Source organism: Falco punctatus (genome assembly GCF_963210335.1).
Source record: "Falco punctatus genome assembly, chromosome: 13".
Taxonomy (NCBI): domain Eukaryota; kingdom Metazoa; phylum Chordata; class Aves; order Falconiformes; family Falconidae; genus Falco; species Falco punctatus.
In genome coordinates this window covers 23,639,509-23,661,803 of record NC_137593.1, presented here as the reverse complement: position 1 = coordinate 23,661,803, position 22,295 = coordinate 23,639,509, and the positions used below count along the sequence as shown (strand labels likewise).

General features: G+C 50.3%; 1 protein-coding gene across 2 annotated transcripts in view; it reads right to left on the bottom strand.

The window, feature by feature from the left end:
- Positions 1 to 22,295, bottom strand: part of ITM2C (integral membrane protein 2C) — a 36,988-nt gene that overhangs the window by 3,244 nt on the left and 11,449 nt on the right. Inside the window, exons 1-5 of one of the 2 annotated variants that reach the window (XM_080409423.1) lie at positions 21,589 to 21,772; positions 6,742 to 6,879; positions 4,672 to 4,860; positions 4,251 to 4,361; positions 247 to 397 (exon numbers count right to left, since the gene is read on the bottom strand). In XM_080409423.1, coding sequence (XP_080265549.1) covers positions 247 to 397; positions 4,251 to 4,361; positions 4,672 to 4,860; positions 6,742 to 6,879; positions 21,589 to 21,702 — 703 coding nt within the window. In that variant the 5' untranslated portion in view covers positions 21,703 to 21,772. Of the gene's footprint in view, positions 1 to 246; positions 398 to 4,250; positions 4,362 to 4,671; positions 4,861 to 6,741; positions 6,880 to 21,588; positions 21,773 to 22,295 lie in introns of those variants that run through there. The other variant, XM_080409424.1, reaches the window with a different exon arrangement.

Here is a 22,295-nt window from a genome sequence, read left to right as displayed (position 1 = left end):
ATGTTACTATTCAGCTGACAGACAACAGAAACACAGCGGCCAGCACCCATTTGCAGAGCAGCATCCCAGATTCGGGTTTAGATGACTTAGATGGGAAACATCTTAAAAAGATCTCCTGTGTGCTTACACCCACAGGGAAACCTCCCCTCTCACCATGAAGAGGCCAGCATGGCTGTAACAGTAGAAATAACAACCGTGATGCGGGGGCAAAGCGAGTTAGGACAGCTGAATGAACGAGGCTCTTACGTCTCCTCACGCTCCTCCGCTTCAGCCTGTAGGTCTCCTTGCCACTGCAGAGCCGGTAGATGAAGGAGCCAAGCTGCTCCATGTCACTGACATGCTCGGTCGCGATCATCTCCTCCTGGATAATGTACGTCTGAGGCAGGTACGTCCCTTTCTGAAATGACAATTTCCACCAAAATAAAGCACAAACGGTGCCATGATCTCCTCCTGTCTCACACAGAGCACAAAGGACTGCCAAACTGCAGAAAATTCATGGTTTGAAGTCTCAAACTCCACTTACAAGGACCAGTTAACGTGCGCCCCTGTCCTTGCAGTAAACTGTCCCATGCTACTAGCACAGGGCACACAAAATGGATTAGATCCAAAAACTGAACGTTCACATAGGGGGTGAAGCCAGTGTAGGATCAACCCTGCTTTTAAACTAACCTCAGTTTTAAAGGAGGGTGCGCAAAGCTCTAACTCTGCAAGCACAACAAACCCGTCTGGAGAAGGATCAAGGCTCAACCAAAATGCCAGGAACTCCACTGAAAATGTGCACTTTACATTGACTTCAAAAGGCAAAACCCAAAAACGCCAGCCCTGCTCAGATTCCAGCAGTTTCCTGAGTTTTCCACATTTCCCCCTGCTCGGTCCATTCATCACAGCCACAATGACCTCCTGCCCTCGGAGCCCACAGGAACAGGGACTAGAGATGTGCCACAGGCACCACATTTAGAAACACTGCCCTGCATGATAGCGCTAGGCACGATGCCATCGCCTCAGGGGCATCGTCCAGCGACTCTGGAGCAGTGCAGAAAGGTGGCTCACGCTGGGGACCAAGCTGAGGCAAAGCAGCACACACGAGCTCCCTGCTGTTGGGGTTGAGGCTGCTATGAAGGGCAGGGTGATGAGTGGGGTGCCTGGTGGGAGGACGTGGCAGAAAGCCACCAGGGGCTGGAAAAAATGGGAAGAGAGGAAATGAGGTACCTGGGGGTACACCCCAGGGATGGAGACCGCCTCTTTTTCTGCATGAAAGGGATCTGCTTTGCACTGAAGACTCTCTGCAAACTGATTTTTAGGTGCTCAGGGCATCTTGCAGCTGTCTGGGCATCACCGTGGCAATAAGCAGCTGTGTTACAAGTACAACGTGGGCTGGGAGGCACTCCTGAGCAGACTAAATGCTAACGAGGCCATGAAGCAATGACACACGTCTGGTCCCTTTCCCTTAAGAAGAATCAAAGAAATAAAAGAACCTGGGGCCAATATAAATATAACCAAGGGGAAAAGTAAGCAACAGCAGTTCAATTTCAAATACCACCTCTTCAGTTTCCAGCACAGAACTAGTTATCTCCATAGAGATGTACCTGGAAACGTGCCGTCTTAACTTAGTGCCGTGCTGCTGGGCTGGCATAACCTACCGGATCAATAAATCTCTCCTCTAATGCTGGAGGACTAGGCTATTAGTGGAAGTTTGTACTACACTAACACAACAGTTCTGCAAGAAATTCAATTATTGATTCTCAGTGGGAGAGTGAAGGAGAGGGCATGCGATATGTGCAGTTACTGGCAGGAGCTGTCATGCTAACACCCAGGGCAGGGCTCAGGATTTGCCACATCCTTGACCTAGTAAGAGGGCTTAGAGAAGCACACATGCACACAATCCAGTCTCTTCATTGTTTTAAATTTAAATAGCTGTGGCAGCTGAAGTAGTCTGGAATCATCACTCCTGCATCATAGGACTGTGCAACAAGGATGACACCTTCCATTCTCCACCAAGACTTTTAAGGAAAACTAAAGCTTTGAGCATCTTGCATTCTGCAAAAGGTGTGGATCGTCCATCATTTAACTGGGTCATCTCCAACTTCCCACTGCTGCAAAGGGGAGCATTCCTCCATCCTTTTCTCTCAGGTATTTAGGCAGCCCTGTTCACTAAACTGTCACACCTATAGAGAATAAAGCCTGCAAGAAGCAGCTGAGCTGCCATTTACAGGCAGAAAATCACACACAAGAGGCCTGGTGATACATACACGGTGACAGCAGGGCCAAGACCTGAGCGGGCTCTGGCGCAGCTGTGCCCGCACACAGCAGGGACTGCAGGGCAGGTGCAGGGCACGTGGCAGCCACACTGCACAGGGGCACCCCGGCACCAGGCTGGCCGGTGAGGAAAAGGCAAAGGAGCTTCACTGACTCCTTGTGCTGCCAAGGTCTGCTGGAGCAAACTGCTACATTATTTGCTGGAGTGAGCTTTATTCCTAGAAACAGGACTGAAGCCACTCAACATCTTCAAACCTAAACTTTCAGCTGGGAATTAGTCTCATTCATTAGAGACTGGATTCAGAGATGCAGAGAAGGCAAAAACTCTCTGAGTCGAAGGACCAATGCAGCTCATCCAGCATCTAAAAAGAAGCACTAATGAGCAGTGGAGCAAGTCATCAGGTGATGAAAGTCCCTGCAGCAGGAAGAAATTTGCCCTCTCTGCCTGACACAAGCCACCAGAAAGGCCCCACCCGTGGACATGAAAATCAAAGGCTTAAAGGAAATTCAGCTGGGGAGGGACTTCGGCTTTATCCAGTCCAGTTCTGAAAACCTTCAAGGATTCCAAGGAGGCAGCACAACCTCCCTGGACAACCTGTTACGCTGCTTCACTGTCCTCATGGTGAAACACTTTTTCTGAGCTCACGACCAAGCTAAATGCTTAAAAACAATGTCTTTAAGGTACGTGTTAAAACCTCCACAGACAGACTGGACACTTACCCATCCCAATAATCAGAAAGTTATTTAAACCCACATCTGCTTCATATTCTCTTTAAAGAATCAAACACATAAGACCATTTTAATTGTATTTTTATCCCCTTTTTAAATTTGATTTCTGAAAAAGACAAAGCATAATTTTTATTGACTGTGAGTTTGTATCTGTTATTTTAGGATGTGACCAGCACTTCCAATCTCAGTTTTTCGCTGGGGCTCAGCTGTCAGCTTGTGCAATCCTGCCTTTTCCATTTCCCTCTCCCCAAGAGACTGGTCACCTGCCATGATCAGAAGCTGTGGCCAGTTTGGAGAGTTACAAGTAAATGCGCGTTGTACCCCAGCAGGGTTCCCAACACATTTGCCAGACAGTCACAGTGCATGAAATTACGAGGACTGCTAGGAAACAAACTGGGAGTTTGACAAGAAGTAGAGATCAGGCTTCTCTCAAGGCACAACCTTCTGCCTCTGAACTTAACCCCTACAAAGTTCATCACACTGCATGTACCAGCAAATAAGCAAAGGGAATTCAAGAAAGACTAAGTTAATTTTTTTTTTCCTATTTTCTTTTAAATAGACCCTCACAGAAGGGAGTAAAAGATCCAGGCTCAGTGCTTTGCTTTACCTGCAAAAGACTGAGACAGATATGCTCCTTCTGCAGTCTTAAAAATCCTGGGGTTTTTTCCCCTGCTGTTAAGATTAAATAGTACTCTATTTTAAAAAGACTGCTTTCAGTTACTGCAATAGCAGCATGGGCTTCTGAACTGAACAAAACTGCTGGTACTAAACCCAATTAATGCTGGCTGTGAGCAAAACCGCGTGAGCCCAAGTCTGGTGTTACAGCCCCCAGCACAACAAGGAGGGCAGCACAGATTCCCCCCACAAAAGGGTAAAAGCCGAAGGCCTGCTATTCCCCAAGGGACACTGAGAGCTCTGCAAATGGCAAACAGCACTGGTAACCACAGTGAGAGTAAAAGGAGGAAATTTTTCCTTTTTCCCCTTGATTTTTACAATGAGTAAACACCAGAGGGAAGGAATCTGCTGCTTATTTATCTGTGTCACCCTGGTCAGGTTGATCCGTCATGCCAGTGTTACCGTGCTGTCTGCAAAATTAATATTTCAGCTAAACCCACTTGAAGCCTTCACTCTATGTGAAGGCTCAGCTCTGTCGGGGCCAGGGCTTACTTCCACAGACACAGTAGTTTTTATTTCTTGTGAGCTTCCAGCTGGCACCCACAAGCCAACTCAATAAAGTGCGTAAACCAAGAGAATTGCAGCTGTACCTTCACATTAACTAGCAGCTCCCACAGGTTGCGAGGAGGCATCACGATGGTGGTGTTCAGCTCGATGACGTAGCACTTATCCAGTGTTATGTCATGGTAAGCAGTCAGACCCTGTGTTCCAAGCACAGAAATTGAGAAATTGAGCCCTTCACAGTGAAATGCGGCTGTGAAAATGGGTGAAAAGAGGGAATTTGGGGAACACAGAAAACTGCTTTAAACGACGAACCTGTCCAAGGACCTCCCTACCAAGCAAGACAATCAGGCTGGAAAATCTCAGAAAAGGCCTCAGGAAGGAGGACAGCTCAGTTAATAAGATCATCGTAGACATGTGCGACAACAGTGATAGTGTTACACCACGAGTGCAGTGCTGGTGTACCCCAGCCCCATGCTATGCCCCCCGAAGGCCCCAAGAGCTCCTTACTCGCTGGAAATCATGGATGATATCCGCAGGGTCACTCCCTCCAAACTGGGGCACTGGGACGTTGATTTGCTCATAGTTCTCCTCAATGTAAATCTTCACGTCTTCGTGTAACTCCAGCTGCCCTTTGAACGGCGAATACAGCGAGTCTTCGTAAAGGACACCACAGTGAAACACGCTCTCACGGGGCAGCTGTGGGGACAAGATCCAGGCAAAGGTACAGTACTCATACACCCCACTAACAGCTACAGCAAACACGGGAAGAACTGTACCCATACTGGGTAAAAACTACTCTTTTCTAACATGTGCCTGAAGATATTCCAAGATCAGTCTTTTTACCAGAAAACATTCTTGATGAAGACAGTGTAAAACACCCTTGTGAAATGACCACGTCTCCCTTCCTGCTAGCCAGGTCCAAAGGGAATAAAGGATTCCCTGTGGGATTTCACAAGGAGTAATTCAGAAAGATAAAGTGACTGTCTCTAGACTCTTAAATTTCATGACCAAGCTGTTCACATCCCTCCATAGACATGGCTTCCAGTAACTGCATTTTTCTACATAACACATATACACTTGGGGTCAGCATAGCATCATTTCTAAAGGCACCTGTAGCTTGGATATGGCAGGTGCGTCTAAACAAAGCTGCTTTGCCTCACTGCAAAACAGGAGCTGCTGCACTCCAGGGCTCCAGAAGCACAAGGTATGAGCAAGAGAGCTAACACTGGGTGAGCGACCAAGTTTGAGCTCAAGGATCACAGGGACAAACTGCAGCCACTGCAGACTGAGACATAAAGACCCTGTTGCCTTGGTCTCCAAAGCATCTCTGACCACGTTGAACGGGCTTTGCTGTGTAATTGGATATAAAACTGCCATTTGGTATTGCAGGCAGGCAGCTGGGGTGATGACAAGTGGCCCTAAATGGACCAGCGGGCATTTCCCAGTGCCGTTCAGCATCTGCCAAGGGTAGGTTATTGACTGGGTGATGGACTGAATGCTGTCCATAACGTGGTCAGTGCTGCTTCTCACAAGGAAGCATCTACACCAGGAGCCCTGCAACAGGGGCCGGCACACTAACACAGCAGGGTGAGAGAGGGCTGAGCAGCCCTACAGCTGTCACAGGGTTCCCAGATCAGGTACAGATGAGCACGGGCGATAAAGCACTGATGTATCTTAAAACAAAGATTGCAAATTAATTCGACAGCAAGAAAATTTATGGAGCAAGGGAGTGTATAAAAAGACGATACTGCTGAGTGGATAAGTGCTGGCTGCAGAGACGAAGGCAGCTGGCTGTCCTGGGAGAACTCATTCACTAATAGCTGCTCTGCAGCAGAACGAGGGCTTCAGAGCACATCAATGCTCTGGGGTTTCTTGGCTAAACTCTCCGCAAGCCACAGAGCTCAGCAGTTCGCTCCTTAAAAAGCAGCTCTGCCCTGCCTCACTCCCTGCGCTCTGACCCACCACAACGCTGCCAGCCCCGTGCCTTTGCTAGGCCAGGCTTTGCAAAGACTACGCGGAAGAAAAGGTGCTGAATTTACTGGAGGCTGAGGGCTCAACTTTCCATACCATCTCCCACCTAATTTTCACTTTTCTGCTTGCTTTATTAATAGCAGCACCTATTTTTGTTACACCTACAGCATTTTGCTGTGCTAGGGCCAAAAAAACCTACTGCAAAAAGCTGTTCCCTTGCCCGTACCTTCCTGCTCTCCCCAGGGCTTGTTCTGCCCTTGCGAGCCATGCTTTTGGACGGCCTTACCCCTGACAGCAGGGACACTGGGTTTAAAAGGTAGAACTGGCAAGATATTTTTATGGAGTTTAAAAAAAACAGAGGGGCAAAACAAAGCCATGTGGGAGGGGAAGAGGAGGGTTTCTGGAAGACCCGTCCCAGCAGCTGGGATGGAGGTGAGCCTGAGCCTACCACTTAAGACAGGGCTTGCCTGCAGTGCCCAGAGGAATGGCTCCTGAGCTCCCGCAGTGCAAAGCAACAAATAACAGCACCGCCTCTTTCAAAGGTTGGAGCAGCTTGTCTGGCTGCTATGGGTGAAGAACCAGATGTCCTTCCTGAATTACCCCTACCTGGGTGATGAAGAAGTATCTGTACACATACATCGATGCAAAGACCAAGCCCAGGAGCAGTACGAGGAGACCCATGGTCAGGTAGCACACCCCGCTGAGCGATGACCTCCGGCCTTGCGCCACAGGAGCCGGCTCCTCCTGTGAGATGAAAACGAGAGCGTCCGTCAGCTGCCACTGCAAGGGACTGGAAAATCAACCATGTTGCACGCAAAGGCCACACATGGGTTTGTGGTACGCAACTGCAGGCAGCAGGCACTGCCCTGCAAAGTGACTTCACATCTGAGAGCATTCTGGCAAGAGTAAAACGCTTCTGCATTTTGCTCTCCCACCCCTCCATATAAATATAATCTTATTTATATAAAAATATATGGGTGTGTGAACATACACACACATATATGTATACTCTGCTTCCCACCAACCGCTCAGAGCAAAGTCAAGCTTTGTTTCAGTGGGCGATGAGGACTGACTGAAAAAAAAAGGAAATGGAGAACTAACAGTTCCTGGCTACTGAATGTAACAACATTTATGTATTTATACTCAAAAATTTGTGCTGAAATGCTGCTACTCCTGCACAATTTTTTCAGGCCAAATTTTTGAGATGGAAATTACTGGTCTCTGAGAGGTACCTCCTGGCCCCCTGAGCTTACCCAAACAGCTCAACTTCATTTTCAAACAGATTCCTGCACACCTTCCAGGAACATGGTCAGAGCATCAAAGGAAACACACCTGCCAGTTTTAGAGTGCTGCCTGATCTATATAGGCAGTAGCCAGCTCACCTCATTACAGCCCTCAAGAAGAAGGGCAGTGCAAAGGCAAGGCAACCTCCACGGGACGACTCATCCCAGCCTACAACACTCTTTTTTTTTCCTACCAAAATAACCCTCCAAAACGTTAGGCAGGAGGAGGTAAGGCCTTTCAGAGGCAGATGAAAGAAGGTGGTTCAGAGATGCCCTAGTTTCCACACGGAAGAGCTGAAAGCTGCCCTCAGCTGAGCAGGTTGGCAGGGGAGAGAGGCACCAGGGAGGGCTCCTGCAGATTAACTCCCTCTGCACGCTACGTGATCTGCCGTGTTTGATCTGAAAGACTCCACGGATAGCCAGAGACCAGTATGAACTGGAGGGACAGATTTAAAAGCAAACAGCCGCCTCTCATTTCTAAGCAGCATCACTTTTTAAAAGAAAGATGCTTCTTCAGGGTAACATGGCCAAAACCTGCAGGGTGGTGCAGGTGCTGAAGCCCCAAAAGGAGATGCCCCTCAGTCCCTGCCACCCTCCACGGCGTGAGACCAGCTCTGCCCAGGGGACCCAGCAGCAAAGACCTTTCCCTTTGCCCTGACATGAAGCAGCCCGCGCGAGAGCAGCAGTTCAGTCCCAGGCTTGGAGGCATCAGGTCACTCCCACCCTGAGACTAAAGCACCCCAGCACCCCTGAAGCACCTGTGGGGAGCCCACCAGGCGGGGATCCCTCCCCACCTCCCCAGCATTTGGGCTCCAGCGAGGCACAAATCAGGGGCAGAGCCAGGATCCTGCAACCTGCTCCACTCCCAGCCAATGCGGGATGCTCCAGCTATCGATTTTTTCTTTCCTAGCCACATTCAGACTGATAACTGCAAAGACCAAATTGCTTTGGGAGAGCCACAATTCCAGCACGCCTCCAGAAGAAATTAATCTATAATTATTTCTCCTTCATCCCAGCTGTTGAAAGATCCACAGCACCTCTATTCACCACCAGCTCCCTACACAGAAGGATCAGTACCATCAGTCTGTCACTGCTCCTCCAGCAAACAAAGGGATGAGCAAACTGAAAAATACCACATTTTAAGTTAATTTCCAATCTTTCCCTTCGTCTCCTTCTGCAGACAAGGGGCAGCAAGTGTGACAAGCCACAAAGAAAAGAAAAAAACCTCACAAAACCCAACACTTTCCTAGAGGAAGTTTAAAGGCTCTCTGACAATGAACTGCTAGGACAGGAAAGTCATGCTCTATGTCAAGTGTTTCACAAAAACAGATTTTCCCAGATACTTGTCATCAGAAAAAGTGCAGGCAGTAGGGGTGAAGAGGAATTAAAATATCTCATGCTACTGACACTGAAGCATGGCTGAGAAAATGCTTAACGCTCCGTGAGTGAATCACATCTGAAAGGTGCCAGGTTACCGCGATGGATACTGCACTGCTCGCTTCCTTGGTGAGCTGCAAGTGCTAACTCCGTGGAGAGCTAGGGGAGAGGGCTCAGAACGACACAGCAACTCAAAGAGGAAAAAAAATACTCCCACTAAAAAGAAAAACTGCATTTGAAGAATGGTAGGGAGGGGCAAATAAGACCTCACTGGTTTGCTATTTTTGCTAGAGCAGCCCTGTGCTCTTTGCACAGCCAAAGACAGAGCAAGACATCCCACTTCTCACCACCAAAGGAGATGAGTTTGGCTCCCTACAAAACATTCCTGGCTTTGGGAAAAATGCCTGAGCTTTGTATTTTGGGACAAGGTGGGGAAAGCAAAGCAGAGCTTTGCCTTGGGATGTTACAAAACACCAGGAAAAAAAAAAAAAAAAAAAGAAAAACCTCAAATTCTGAAGGAGGAAAGAAAAACTCAACAGCAACCATTCTGATGGAGCAGAGATTAAGGCAGTGAGGTTGAAAACGCCACCAGGCAGACCAAGGGGAATAATTAACCACAGTCCTGCAAAACACTGCATAAAAATCACCTTTGCAAACCCTCACTAAAACACACATCTCCACCCCCCAGCTCAGCAGATTAAAGGCCACCAGCCTTTGGTCACTATGAATGAATTACAATTTAAAAGCAACTACAGGTGAGCTGGCACCTCAGCTTCTGGCTGGAGGCTTTCTCAGTGCTGACGGGCCTGTAGACAGAGCAGTGCACGGCCTGCTTCAACAGCATTTCACCCAGGACAACAAATCTTCACCAGGTCCGAAAAATCAAAGAAGCTTCTACCACAGCCTGCTGCCCGCTCATGCCGCAACATCCCTCCTTCCCACAGACCACCACTCCCTGCAGTAGGAATGTGGCTATTTTTAAAAATGGGAAATGCATCGCAGTTCATTTCCATCTGTTCTTGCCATGGGAATGCCTCGCTCCCCAGCAAGGGAGCAGTTTTCCCCTAAGCTAACCTTACCATAAAGAGAACCAGGTGGTCCCAGCAGCAGGGTGCAGGAAAGCCATCCCCGCCAGAAAGACCCCCAGGACCAACCAGCAAACCAAACCATGCACTGTGTTCACGCTACACTCTGCAGATCTGGCAGTATTGCCAGTCTCCATCAATTTTGGTGGTGGGAAAAAGAATTAGACTCAGCAGCGGTGTTTTCCTGAAGAGCAGATTACATCTTTGAGATGCACATTTCCACTGAAGACAAAATCAAAATATTAACACAAAAAAAATGCTGTATGTTCACCAGCTGTTTAGCAATATTCTGTAAGGATTCATTAACCAGACACTCTTTCTGCAACAAGCCATTCTACTAACTTTTTGCCTCAAACAGCTATGGGTTTTTTTGGCAGAGAGAAACGGGAAAGGTAGGGGTCAAAACCATCCCTGGGCAGAGGTAGAGACAGGTATTTTGGTTCAGCAAACAGGCCTTCCTTTTCTTTTTCATAGTTTTAAACACAATATTCCAACAGATGGGCATATTTTACACAAATATCAACATAAGGCCCTTCCTCCCCCCTCCACAAACACTCATTTGCTTCTCCATGAATGAACAGATGTAAAAGCAACAGTAGAGGGAGAAAAGCACGATGTTCAAGGTCCAGACGCTAAGGATGTGCATGCAAGGAGGATGCACAGACAGACCCACAGCGCTGCAGAGTACCCCACAACAATTTCAGGACAGGAAAACCCTGCTACTCCATGCAATGATCCTTTCTTTGCTCCGCATTTCTTGGCACCACTACACGCTCCAGTGCTGATGCAGACAGCAGAAGCCACCACTTTGCTGACCCTACAGTGGGAAAACTGGAAGAGGCCACAGGTAGAGCTCCTTGCCTTGTGCAACCCGAGGGGAAGGTACAGCTCACTCTTCCTCCGCATGGGCAATGGGGGAAAGCATCCATCTCAAGAAGAGTGCCTGCATGTCTTGGGTTTTCAGCCTACTAACACTTCATCCCACCAGGCGAGAGACAGAGGCAGCTCCAGCACACAAGCCTGAATAACCAGACATGCTGACTCTGCTCTAGTTTGCAGGTGTGACTGCTTCACAGACACTCAAGCCAGCGCCTGGCAGCAGACAGGATACTGGAATATAAAAAGGAATTCCTTTCCTTGGATAAAACAGACTCTTGACTATGCTTCAGCACCCTGCCTGCTCACAGGCAGGACACAGCACAGGCAGCAGACACCCAGATGGGAGAGGATGGCATTATGGTACAGACCATTTGGTAGAGGAGGCTTGAAATTAGCCTGAGGGGGGAAAAGCATCCTAACTCAGTCTGTGGATTTCATGTCTTCAGGATTTCATGTCTTGTTAAGGACATGACGAAAATGGCTGGTGTCCCGTTATCCGTTTGTTGCTGAATGGCAAAGGAACATCTCTCCTGCAAGGGGGTGGGGTACAGAAGCCTGGCTGTGCTCTACAGGTGCAATGTCTGGTCCGTAGCATGGAAATCAAGTCCAAAGGCCACAGTAAGAGCAGGGGAAACATCAATGCCTGCCAGGCACTGCCGAGGGCACCTACTGCAGAGCAAACCCTCCTGGCTTAGCCCTGAGCCTTTGGGGACACACCACCAGCAGCAGCTGCTAGCAAGAACCATTCCCAGTGAGGCACTGCCTTTGATATTTCTCATATATATATGTACAGTACAGCATTCCAAAAAACCAGATGTTTGATACTATCACTCCATCACCAATGTCTTGCTAAAGATGACAGAAGTGAGGAAATTAAAGGTGTCATGTCATGCCTTGTTCCCTCCTGAGTCACACACCACCTCAGCAGAGACGGGCTCAACTCACAACCTTTTCCTGCCTATTCAGCTTTGGAAACAGCTCCCACTTCTCCACAAACTATCTCTCCTGCATTTCTGAAACACAGAGATTTGAAATCTTTCATTTTAGGTGTAGCAGAGCCTGACAAACAGGGGACACAGCTCAGCAAGTGCCTAAATATATACCCCCAACAGGCAAAGAAGCTTGGGGCAACTAAAAATAGTAGATGTGATTTTGACAACTGACAAATGAGAAGAGAAATGTGATGCAGAGTAAATACTCAAAGGGATGCAGTTTGGAGAGGAGTGCTACCTGAAAGATGTCACCCCTCTCTGGGATGGAAAGACATCACCCCTCTCTGGGAGCTTGTGTTTCAAGGGAGCAGCAGCGGGAGCTCTCGACACTGAAGTTGTCCTGATGTAACTACAGATGCTCACAGGCAGACATGGCTTCCTCAAAAGACACAGGCTCGAAACTTAGGAACCTCACATCAGAAAATCTAACTTATCTCACTGTTTACTCATTTCTGGTAACCAAAGGACAATATAGACTATAGGGAAAAAAATAAATCAGTTCAAGGTCTCTACCTCCAGCGCATCAAGTCCCATATTCACTCTCAAAGTCAGTTATTGCTCTACAAAACTGAAGGACTTGCAACAGCAGCACCTCCATTGACTCCGTATGGAAAAACCCCACCACTGACTGCTGGAAAATGGCAGTGCTGCAGCAGTGGGTGTGAACTGGTACGGACTGACCTCTCTTCCGATGTGCTGGGCTTGGCTTTGGGTGGGATCTCTCAGGAAAGCAACCCCCATGTCCGTACCGACACAGCCCGCTCCTCTGCAGGCGAAGCAAAGCCTTCTCACCCCCCCACCCCCCAGGCAGCCACCCCTACCACCTGCAGGTGCTGGGCACTGCCTGCACTTGCTACGTATGAGAAAAAGCACCAGAGAGTTTGTGGGATGATCTGTAGAGCAATGAGATCCACTCCCAGAGAGAACCACTCCCATCTTTAGGCATTCAGACCCCGGGGGGCTTGGTGGTGAAGAGCCCCCAGGGCTGGCCAGGAGGAGCAGGGGGGCAGCCAGTGTTTGAGACTGGAGCACTTGGCAAGCTAGAGCTCTGCAGATGGAAAGTGAGAAACTACGCACGGGGAAAAGGCGGACGAAGGCAGGCAAGAAGGGGGAGAGGAATGGAGAGAGATACACCACTGCAGGGGAGAGGAATGGAGAGAGAAACCACTGCAGCAAAGGCGGTTCATCCTTGCAGCCACCAAATTATCTCCCACACTCCAAAAAAGGTTCCTCTGCCAGAGGAGCAAAAAATGAGTCCTGTCCTCAAGAGCAGTTATGCTTGGAGAGAGGAGAGGGAGTGAAATAAGGAGAAATACCAGGTAACACCAACAGGAGGACAGTGCCCGGGCCATCGCCCTGGCAGAGACTCACAGGGGTCAGTGCTCAGCACCAGCAACGAGAGGCCTCTGAATGAGTCCATTACCTGGAAGGAGAGTCCTTCCAGCCTGAAGAGCATTGCTAATGCTTTAGGTCAGAAAAGAAAATAATGTGTGCATACAAGGATATATATATACACACATACACACATATATATATGTGGCACATAGTTTCCAAGGCAACCAAACTCCCTACACGCAGTACTTGAGAAACGCTTGGGCAGGGCATGCAGCAGCATTTCCATGGAGAACACAGCTGATGGCTTTTGGACTCAAAGATGCCTTGAAGGATAGGAAAAAAAAAAAAAAAAAAAAAGGCCTGTAATTAAGAGACTATCACAGCTGAAGGCAAAAAGGTTGCAATAAATGAATCTAATCGCATCTTTAAACAATACCACAGCACGTGACTAGCAACAAAGCCACCTGCCTCAGGAGTCACTTTGCAGTGCTGGAAATTAGAATATCAAAAACAACCACTGGCTAATTAAACCCCCCAGCTTTGTTGCTATATGACAAAGACAGCAGGACGTTAAAAATGCAGCCTAGCATGTGGGAGCTCCTAAGCGTTCAGTGATATTTTCCTTCTCCCTCGTCAGCGAGAGACATAAACCCCCATTCTTTTCTCCTTTTTCCATCCCTTTCTGGAACTAAGGGGCTGTTTCTCCTCCCTCTTTGCACAGGGGTGAGGAATTCATTTCCATATATTTTTTATTTATTTATTTTTTGGCAAAGGCACAACTTCCAGCTGGGTTTTTTCCAGCCTCCCTCTCCCCTTTCCCGGGAGTAAAGCCATTCAGAGCATTAGCAGAGCCAACAAAGCCCCTTGTAAAAATAAGGCTATTCTTACCAAGCACATAGCTAAAGCCCCGAGCGTCACACTGAACAGACAGGCAGGCAGAGAGAAAACAAACAGTTGTGATAAAGAGGCAAAAAATGTCTCAACCTGGATGCTTAACAGCCTGACTGCCAAAACGCAGGGTCTGATAAATGTGGCCTGATTTCCAGAAATCAACAGGAGCTGCAGCCACTCACCACAAGGACAGGGGGAATCAGTCCCTGCCCCGGGGCAGCTCCACCACCACAGCTAAAAGGTTTTGTAGGACCTGGGCAGACCTCACCTGGGAGAGGGAAGGAGCACACTCAGCCAAGGAGAAGGCCAGGGGCTCTTTTGCAACCCTGAAGCGGGAGGCAGCACTAAAAGAATGGGAATTTTCCCCAGAAGAAGAATGAAGGTTAAGCTTTGGCACTGGGTCTCAAAACACCTCTCTAGAGCAATTACAGAAAAAAGGCAGCTCAAGCAAAAGCGAAGCAGAGCAACTGCTCTGGGAACAGGGGAAGCTCTTAAGGTGGGGGTTGGAAAAGTCAGAGAGAGAGACTTGATTCAAGGGTAAAGACATATGTGGGTGGGCAGACACCTGACTCCTTAAAAGACCTTTGACCAATGCCAAAAATATTCAAGAACATTAAGAAACTGAGGCAAGGAAACGCCAACAGCTTTCAGCTTGTTCTTGGTGTAGCTGAGTCCTCCTCTTCCTCCTCCCAGGCGAAGCGAAGCTGCTACCAGCTGCCCACAAAACCAGTCTGCTCGCTCCACCTTCACCGGTGGCTTGGGAAGAAGGAAGCCACAAGCCTGACTGACCACCAAAGTGACAAGCTGTTCCGTGACAGCGGGACCACATGCTTGGGAAGGAGCTGAACATACTTTCCTTTCAGCAGCCACACTCACCTTTTCCCAGGCTAGAATTGTACAATTGCTCCAATATAAACCAAACACACCTACCAACCTGTGCAGAGCTAGACTGGTTTTGCAAAAGGTGCAAAGGATCGGGTGCTGTCTCAACACATTTGATAGCAGAAAATGTTGACAGGAAAAAGACCACCACACACATCAAAGGGTTTCACACTATTTCACCTGAGGTTGCTCACCATCAGTGATGGCTTTGGGTCCTAATGAAGCACCAGAGTAGACCAACAGTTGGGCTGAGGACTCGCTTTAATACTGTTGCTGGGCTCTAACCACTGCTTCCCCCCAGAGAGCTCCATGCCCAGATAGGTTTGGGATCCAGATGACCGTACACTTTAAAACTACAGCACCCACCTCTGAGATTCTACAGTCGGGCAGGCGGAGATGGTCAAAAGCAAAGTAGCCATTCTGGATGTCGCCAGGGGCAAGCCAAGCACTGCTGATCTGATTGTGCCCAATAAAGCCACTGCCATCCCACCTCACTCTTCCACTATAGATGACCGATTCCCAGCAGGCCGGTAGAAAGGAGCAGGCAGCATGCCCAAGACGCTTACGAGCTGCAACAGCCAAGCTGCTGCCTTCTGCTGGCTCTGCAGACGAGAGGCAGCATCAAAGCTGTAAACCCATACTGTTTGCTCCGAGCAGAGGGGTCACAGTCCAGCATTTCCCAGAGTTCCAGCTCAAAGCATCTTAACAAGGAACCAGATTTCAGATTTCAGCATTTGCCTCTTCCCTGAAAATCAGGGAAGTCACACCATAAAATGAAGTCACTGCTGTCTTTCAGAACAATGACAGCAATTATGTCTTCTCCCAGCAGCAGCGTAGGAAAACCCTGACAACAGTCAGCCCTACACTCAAAAATTCACCGCAAAGAAACAGTCTCTAATTTAACAGCAGCAAGAGAGAGGCGGCAAATTTACCTTTCTCAGCTTTATTGTTCAAACCGACTTCAACAGTAGGGCATGGCAGCAAGAAAAACAGCTCAGCAAAGCAAGTGCGGAGGGAAGAAGTAAAAAACCAAAACCCCTCAACACTGCCCTTCTCAAATGGTAACATTAAAAAACAAATGAGAATAAAAAACCCCCACACCTAGGCTCCCACACATCACCTGGGAAGAAAATACCTAGAATTGAAAATGCCTTTTCCATTTTCTATAAACCCATTAATGAGCACAGATTTGGTAGCGCGAAAGCAGGAATTGCAGAATGTGAACAAGGACAACTCATCCTCCCTAGATGCTCCATCTCTCTAGACCTGGACGCGGTGCTCTGCTGCATGCGGGCTCCCCTCTGAGCGGTACACAACACCCGTCAGGCCACCTCTCTCCGAACAGCCACGCAAACAGCACGATGCAACGACAGGGTGAAAACCAGCGTTCTGCTTGTCACTGCACAGCACTGGGCTTCTTACAGCAAAGCAAAGAGCCCCTGTACTACGGACGGAGCCTACAGTGCTGCAGCATTACTACACGCAGCATATGCACAAAGCTTCCGTCTCATACCTACATTTGGTCCATTTGTACCCTTTTAAACTGCTTCTTTTTAAAGATTTTTCCCTTGGTTTTCTATGTTTTGCAAAAGAAATGCTGCACCCAAAGCAGGTAAACACAACAGATTCTTCCCATGTAAAGAGCACCTACGTGCAAAGTTGCGTTGGTTTCGGCTCTTCTCCACCTTTGGGAGCGTGCACACCCCTAGACAGACATTTCAAGTTTCTCCGTCTCCAGCTCTTCAGTCTACATCTCTTTGGTGAAAGACAGTTCCGTGTTTGCAAATTCAGTTGCATTTATTTCTGCTAGAAATAGTCATTCCCTCTCCTAATCCTCCTGCCAGTTTTAGCCAGATCCTTTGTCATGCTCAGCTGGAATATTAAATATTCATGTCTGGAGTCCAGTAAGATGCTGAAGTCTAGTATTTCACTAGAGCAGATCCTGTAAGGGTATGGAGACATTTTTTTCCAATTCAGCTGTCTTCCTCCACTTCCAAGGCATCCCTAAACCATGGAGAACCAAGAACCAGCAACAACGCTTCTTTTTAAGCTGACCACTCCATACAGGCCACAAAAAGAAGTCATCACTTTGGCCCACATGGATATGGAGAGGGTCAGGCAAAGGCCAGGAATAATCTTCTGTCACAGGAGGCAGCTTCTTCAAATTATTATCTACCACGTTTAGATCCCTAAATCAAGACCTCAACACGGGGAAAATACCCACAGCTCAGGAGCACCAAGCCTGGACTCAAGCCCGCAAACATGTCAATGAGCATAATCAATCCGCAGCGCTGCCAGCTAGTTTTTCTCCCTCTCTCTGGATTTACAGCTTGCTTTGTGAAAAAGCCTGTTTAAAAGGCTTTTCCTCACACCCCCTTCCTTCACCATCTGTCTTCCACCTCGCAGCCTCCTGCAAGGAATTTGCTCACAAAACCCAGCACTGCACTGGCACAGCAGCTTTCACCAGGCTGGCATGACTCCGCGGTAGAGGGCCAGCAGAGATCCCTGCATGGCCAGCGAGAGCCACTTCTCCCCCACCTGCCCCACACGCCAGAGCCCAGCTCCGGGCATCGCTGCTCACGATGCACCGGTACCTCTGGTGAGGCCAGAAGCAGCGTTGCTGCCTGTGCTGCCCTGACCTGCTGCCACCTGCCCAGAGCACACGTCCCCTCGGGCTGGCTCAGGCAGCAGTCACAGCTCGCCATGCCTGCCTGAGGGCCAGGAAAGGCAGGGGAGCGGGGCAACACAACAGCCCCCACAGCGAGACTGACCGTCTGCCAAGAGCTCCGCACCCACACTGGACCTGGTCCTCACTGGGGAGTTTGACAGTGACAGGAAAGAGAACACCAGAGAGGCCACCACCACCCCAGAGAACACACTCCCAAAGGGTTTCAGGGCTTTTCCCTGCTACGTCGAGCTGCTGCTGGCAGCCCGCAGGCTGAGGCACCCCACCAGGCAGTCGTGCTGAGGTGCAGCCTACAGAGACCACACAGAGACAGAAGGGTTGGATGGATCCAGTGCCAGGCAGCCAGCGGCTCCTTGTGGGAAGCTTCTCCCTGACCAGGAAGGGCATGACCTAATGCCCACCAAAAGGAAGAGTCTTGTTGAGTCTTGGAGGTTGCGGATGAGATGAAAGGTGTGAAACCAAAGCCTGGTTATTACTGCAACCAACTAACATCAAGACACCAGTCGCACCCACAGGGCACCATTGTGTGCACCCTGGAAAGCCCCTCGCAGCCTCCGAGCCCATGAGCCACTGCCAAGGTGTTTCCAGAAGGCTTGCCAGGCCTGCGGGTACGGAGAGAGCTCTCCCAGTCCTCCGGCTTTGCCCATAAAGCCCTTCCCCCCCACCAGCCAGACCCAGAAGTCATAGCCTGAGCAGACACCATCTCCCCTCGACTTTGATCCAAAACCAAATGCGATCACACACACTGTCTCAGCACAACCATTCCCAGATGCAGGACAACCGGTTCTGCTTTCTGCTTCCTCTCCCCAAAGGTTTCTGTGAAAGCAGCCCCTGGTGCACACAAGCATCTTCCCGTTGTCTGCAAACCATCCCGGTCCCCATGGACACCCAGTCTGCGCTGCAGTGTGTGCCATAAGGCACGGCTCGCCCTGCGCCGGCAGGGAGGGACATCTGGCAGCGCCTTCGGCCGGGGCAGCTGAGCAGCCAGTCTCAGCTACTTACAGAGCAAGGGGGATAAGAGACATCTTCCTCCAACGTTTGCCATTACACCTGGTGAAAGAGAAGATTTTAATGAAACCCCTTTTCCTCTGGCTCTGGCGCACTCTGCCAGAATAACTAGCTGCAAGTATTAGAGAGGTTTACAAGGAATCAGCCAAAAAAAAGCCCCAAACCAAATTTTGACTGGAGAGCTCCATCGAACCAGTTTTACTCAGTTCCTGTGGATTTCCATGTCCAACACAAATGCAAGGAGCGTATTTCCCAGAGCAGTTAAAGACACAGCATAGGTATGTATTTATTCCTATTTCAGGCTGTAAAACTGGAGTTCAATTAAAACTCACTGAATATTATTTTTCATCTGAGAAAGTATTTTCCAATGAACACAACAAATTATTTTACTGACTGTATAACCTCAAACTGCCTTCTGCTCAAGGCCACTACAGCCTCCCAGCTCCTACTAATAAGAAGAAGATAGTTTCTTTTATAAGCCTTTAAAACGTTGCAACTGCCTCAAAATTCCATGGATTTTTCTGACAAGAGTTCCAATTGCATATTCTTTCTGATTCAAACTGAGCTGCACAGAAGAGAAACAAGGCTCAGCACATAGGAGCTTGCTGTCAGGACTCCTCACCTACCACTTTTCAGGACACATTAGCATCACAGACATCTTCCTGCCTGCCACATCTTTGCATTCAGGGAACACCTGCCAAAATTCACAGGCTGCGGAAGCCTCCGCTGAATCATTTCCCAGCTCTGGCTCCTATCACTGGGATTGAAGTTGTGAGATCAAAGAGGAAAGGAATGCATAGCATCTTGTTTGCATGTCACCAATGCCATTTTGCTGCAAGGCAGCTACAGAAAGACACACACAGACAGGAATTACTGGCAGCAGAAGAGAGCGCATGGCAAGAAAGCCTGGCTACGGAAAGACCAACCCCAGAAGTTGGGTGTTTTACAAAGCAACACGCTCCCTCAGTCCAGCTAAGTACAAACTACACCGAAGAACCCAGTGTCAAAGATACCCTGAAAAACAGCATCAGGAGAAGGCCACCTGCCTGTCAGTGGATGCGCCGCTCCTTGGACAGCCCCATGCTGCACTGACTCACCGCAACCTGCTCCTGCCCTTCTGCCACAGGTCTTAGGCTGATTTTCTTACATGTCTGCTGGAATTAAGAGACTGACCAAGAGCCTTTGTTCTAAATTCATATCTTTAAGTTCCTTTGTAGCTCACACAGGCTTAAAAGAACAACATCACACCCCCCAGGAGTCAGAGAAAAGCCCAAGTCAACGTAAAGAACCCAAAACTTATTATTTGCTACCTATGCCAATTCATTCATCTGGCAGGACCCAAATTGGAATAATTTCGATTCCTGGGACCCGACAGCAGTAACGATGGAAATAAGCTTCTCTTACTTTCATCTTTTATTTTACTATATCTTAAACTCCTTTTCTCACAGTGCTGAGAGAAGGAGATGGATCCTGCCCGACCTCATGCAGGATCAGCAGAACAAGCAACTTCCCAGCTGCAGAAAGCTAGTTTAATGGCAGCATGAGCTGGAATTCCAGTGCAATACTCAACTTTTGGGCTTGGACATCAAAGGCGAGATGAAACCTACCACCTTGTTTTCTTTGTAATTAGAGAAGCTTAAGTCTGGAAATCACCGAGACATCACAGCTGGCCACATTCCCCCATTACAGGTTTCTATACAGCTCCTAGGCATCAGATTAATGGACGCAATCACGACAGACTGAGCACACTCAGACACTGACAGCACAGCTGAGAGATGCAAGCGTATCCACCCGTGACGTGATGGGAGAGATCATTACGATACAACCTGAACTCTGCACAACTGAGCAACCCCCTGAAGCCCCTGCTCAGAGCAACCCCCCAGGGCAGGCAATTCCCACTTGCTGGTAAGGCACACAGGAGGCACTCCGCACTGCTGCAAGAACGGAGGAAAACCACAGCTCCCCCATGGTACCTTGAGTCAGGGAGATATTAGGGTCTGATAAACGATCAAACTGTACAGAGGGTCTGAGGCATACAGAAATGCCACTTCAGCCTCCTGCTCCGACGCAGCAGTGCTGTAACAAGGCAGACCTGCCGCTATGGGTCAGACCCACCGCTCTGGACATCACCCTCCACCACCGTGTGTGGTATGTACCCCAGCGGGCCCACCTGGCCAGAGAGCCTGCGAGCTGGGAGTTCTCCAGCACCAGAGACTTCAGGAACACTCAGCTCCTGGCCAAACACAACGGTGCCCGTCCCACCTTCCCCTCCCCGAGAGGGACACCAGCCACCACCAGTGGTGCACGGCCAGCACTGCCCGCAACACTCACAGCCCGGATGGGGCACACAGCTGTGCCCCAAGGCCCCAGCCACGCTCTGCATCTGCCAGGGATGCCCCAGCGCCCGCATCCACCTGGGGCCTGGCAGGATCCCAGCCTCGCTCCCCTGACACCCACCACCTGAAGCCAGCAGAGCAATTCAACTTCAGCAGGTCAACTCCCACCTCGAAAACTGAGCATTTCTAGACGCAAAGCACCTTTTTTTTGCACCTACTTTACTCACAAAGTAGAGCCGCGCGCGCCCTTACCCCCTTCCCACCTTGCTCCAGCCCCAGCCATTTTGTTCCTCGCGCCTCTTCTCCACCCCAACCCTAAGCCTTCAGAGATGTTGGAACCTGAAAACCACCCGTGTAAAATCAATCCCGAACTACCTTCCCCCGGGCAAAACCACCCAGAGGCACGGGCCGAGTTCTGATGCCACTTGTCGGCGCCGGCCATTCCCTTCAGCGCCCAAGGCCGGCCGCTGCCCACCCGGGACCCGCTCCCCCGCCCCACCCCCGCCCGGCTCCCCCGCACTTCAGGTGCCCCCGTGCCCCCCCGGCCGTGAGCCACATCCGTCGCACCGCTGGCTTCTCCTTGCCGGGGCGCCGCTGTCCCCGGGACCGAGCCCCCGGCCCCCCCTCGGCAGGGACCCCCGGCGCGCTGCCGCCAGCGAGGGGGCACAGCCCGGGCCGCCCGCCCCCCCCCGCACTCACGGCGCCCGGGGGCAGCAGCACGGCGCCCGCCGCCCCATCGCCCCCCGCCACCGCCGCCGCCTTCTCCTTCTCCGGCTTGAGCGCCGGCGGCTGCTGGACACCGATCTTCACCATGGCCCCGCACCGCCGCCCTCCGCGCCGCCGCCGGCACCGGCACCGCCCCGGGGAGGGGCCGCCGCCGTCCCCGCCCCCGGCGGACCCCCGGGCCGCGCCGCTTCCCCCGCCCGCCGCCCACAGCGGGGCGGCCCCGCGCCCCCCGCCGAGCGGGGGTCTGCAACCCCCCACCGGGCACCGGCGGGGGAGGGCTGGGGGGCGAACGCACCGCCCGAGTGCCCGGGACTGACCCCCACCTCCCCCCCCGCAGCCCCCCAGCACCTCTCGAGCCCCTCCTCAGGTTTAGGATATGGGGGGGACACGGGGCCAGCGGCAGCCCCAGGAACCCCCGGCTGCTGGCCATGTGGGGTTTTCAGTACCGCAAGCGGCACTGCTGAAATCTGGTCAGCAAATGGAAATTTTAAAAAAATAATAATTAAAAAGGAAACAGAATTTAAGGGACCCCCCCAAGCCTGCAGCTGCATGCGCCTGGAGCAGATGTGCAAGAGAGCGGAGGTGCCGCTGGGGAAAACTGGGGGAACAAGCCCAGCTGCTGCTCCTTCAAGGCCTGGGACCAGAATCCCTGGAGGAACAGAGAGTGTTCAGCTGGTCGC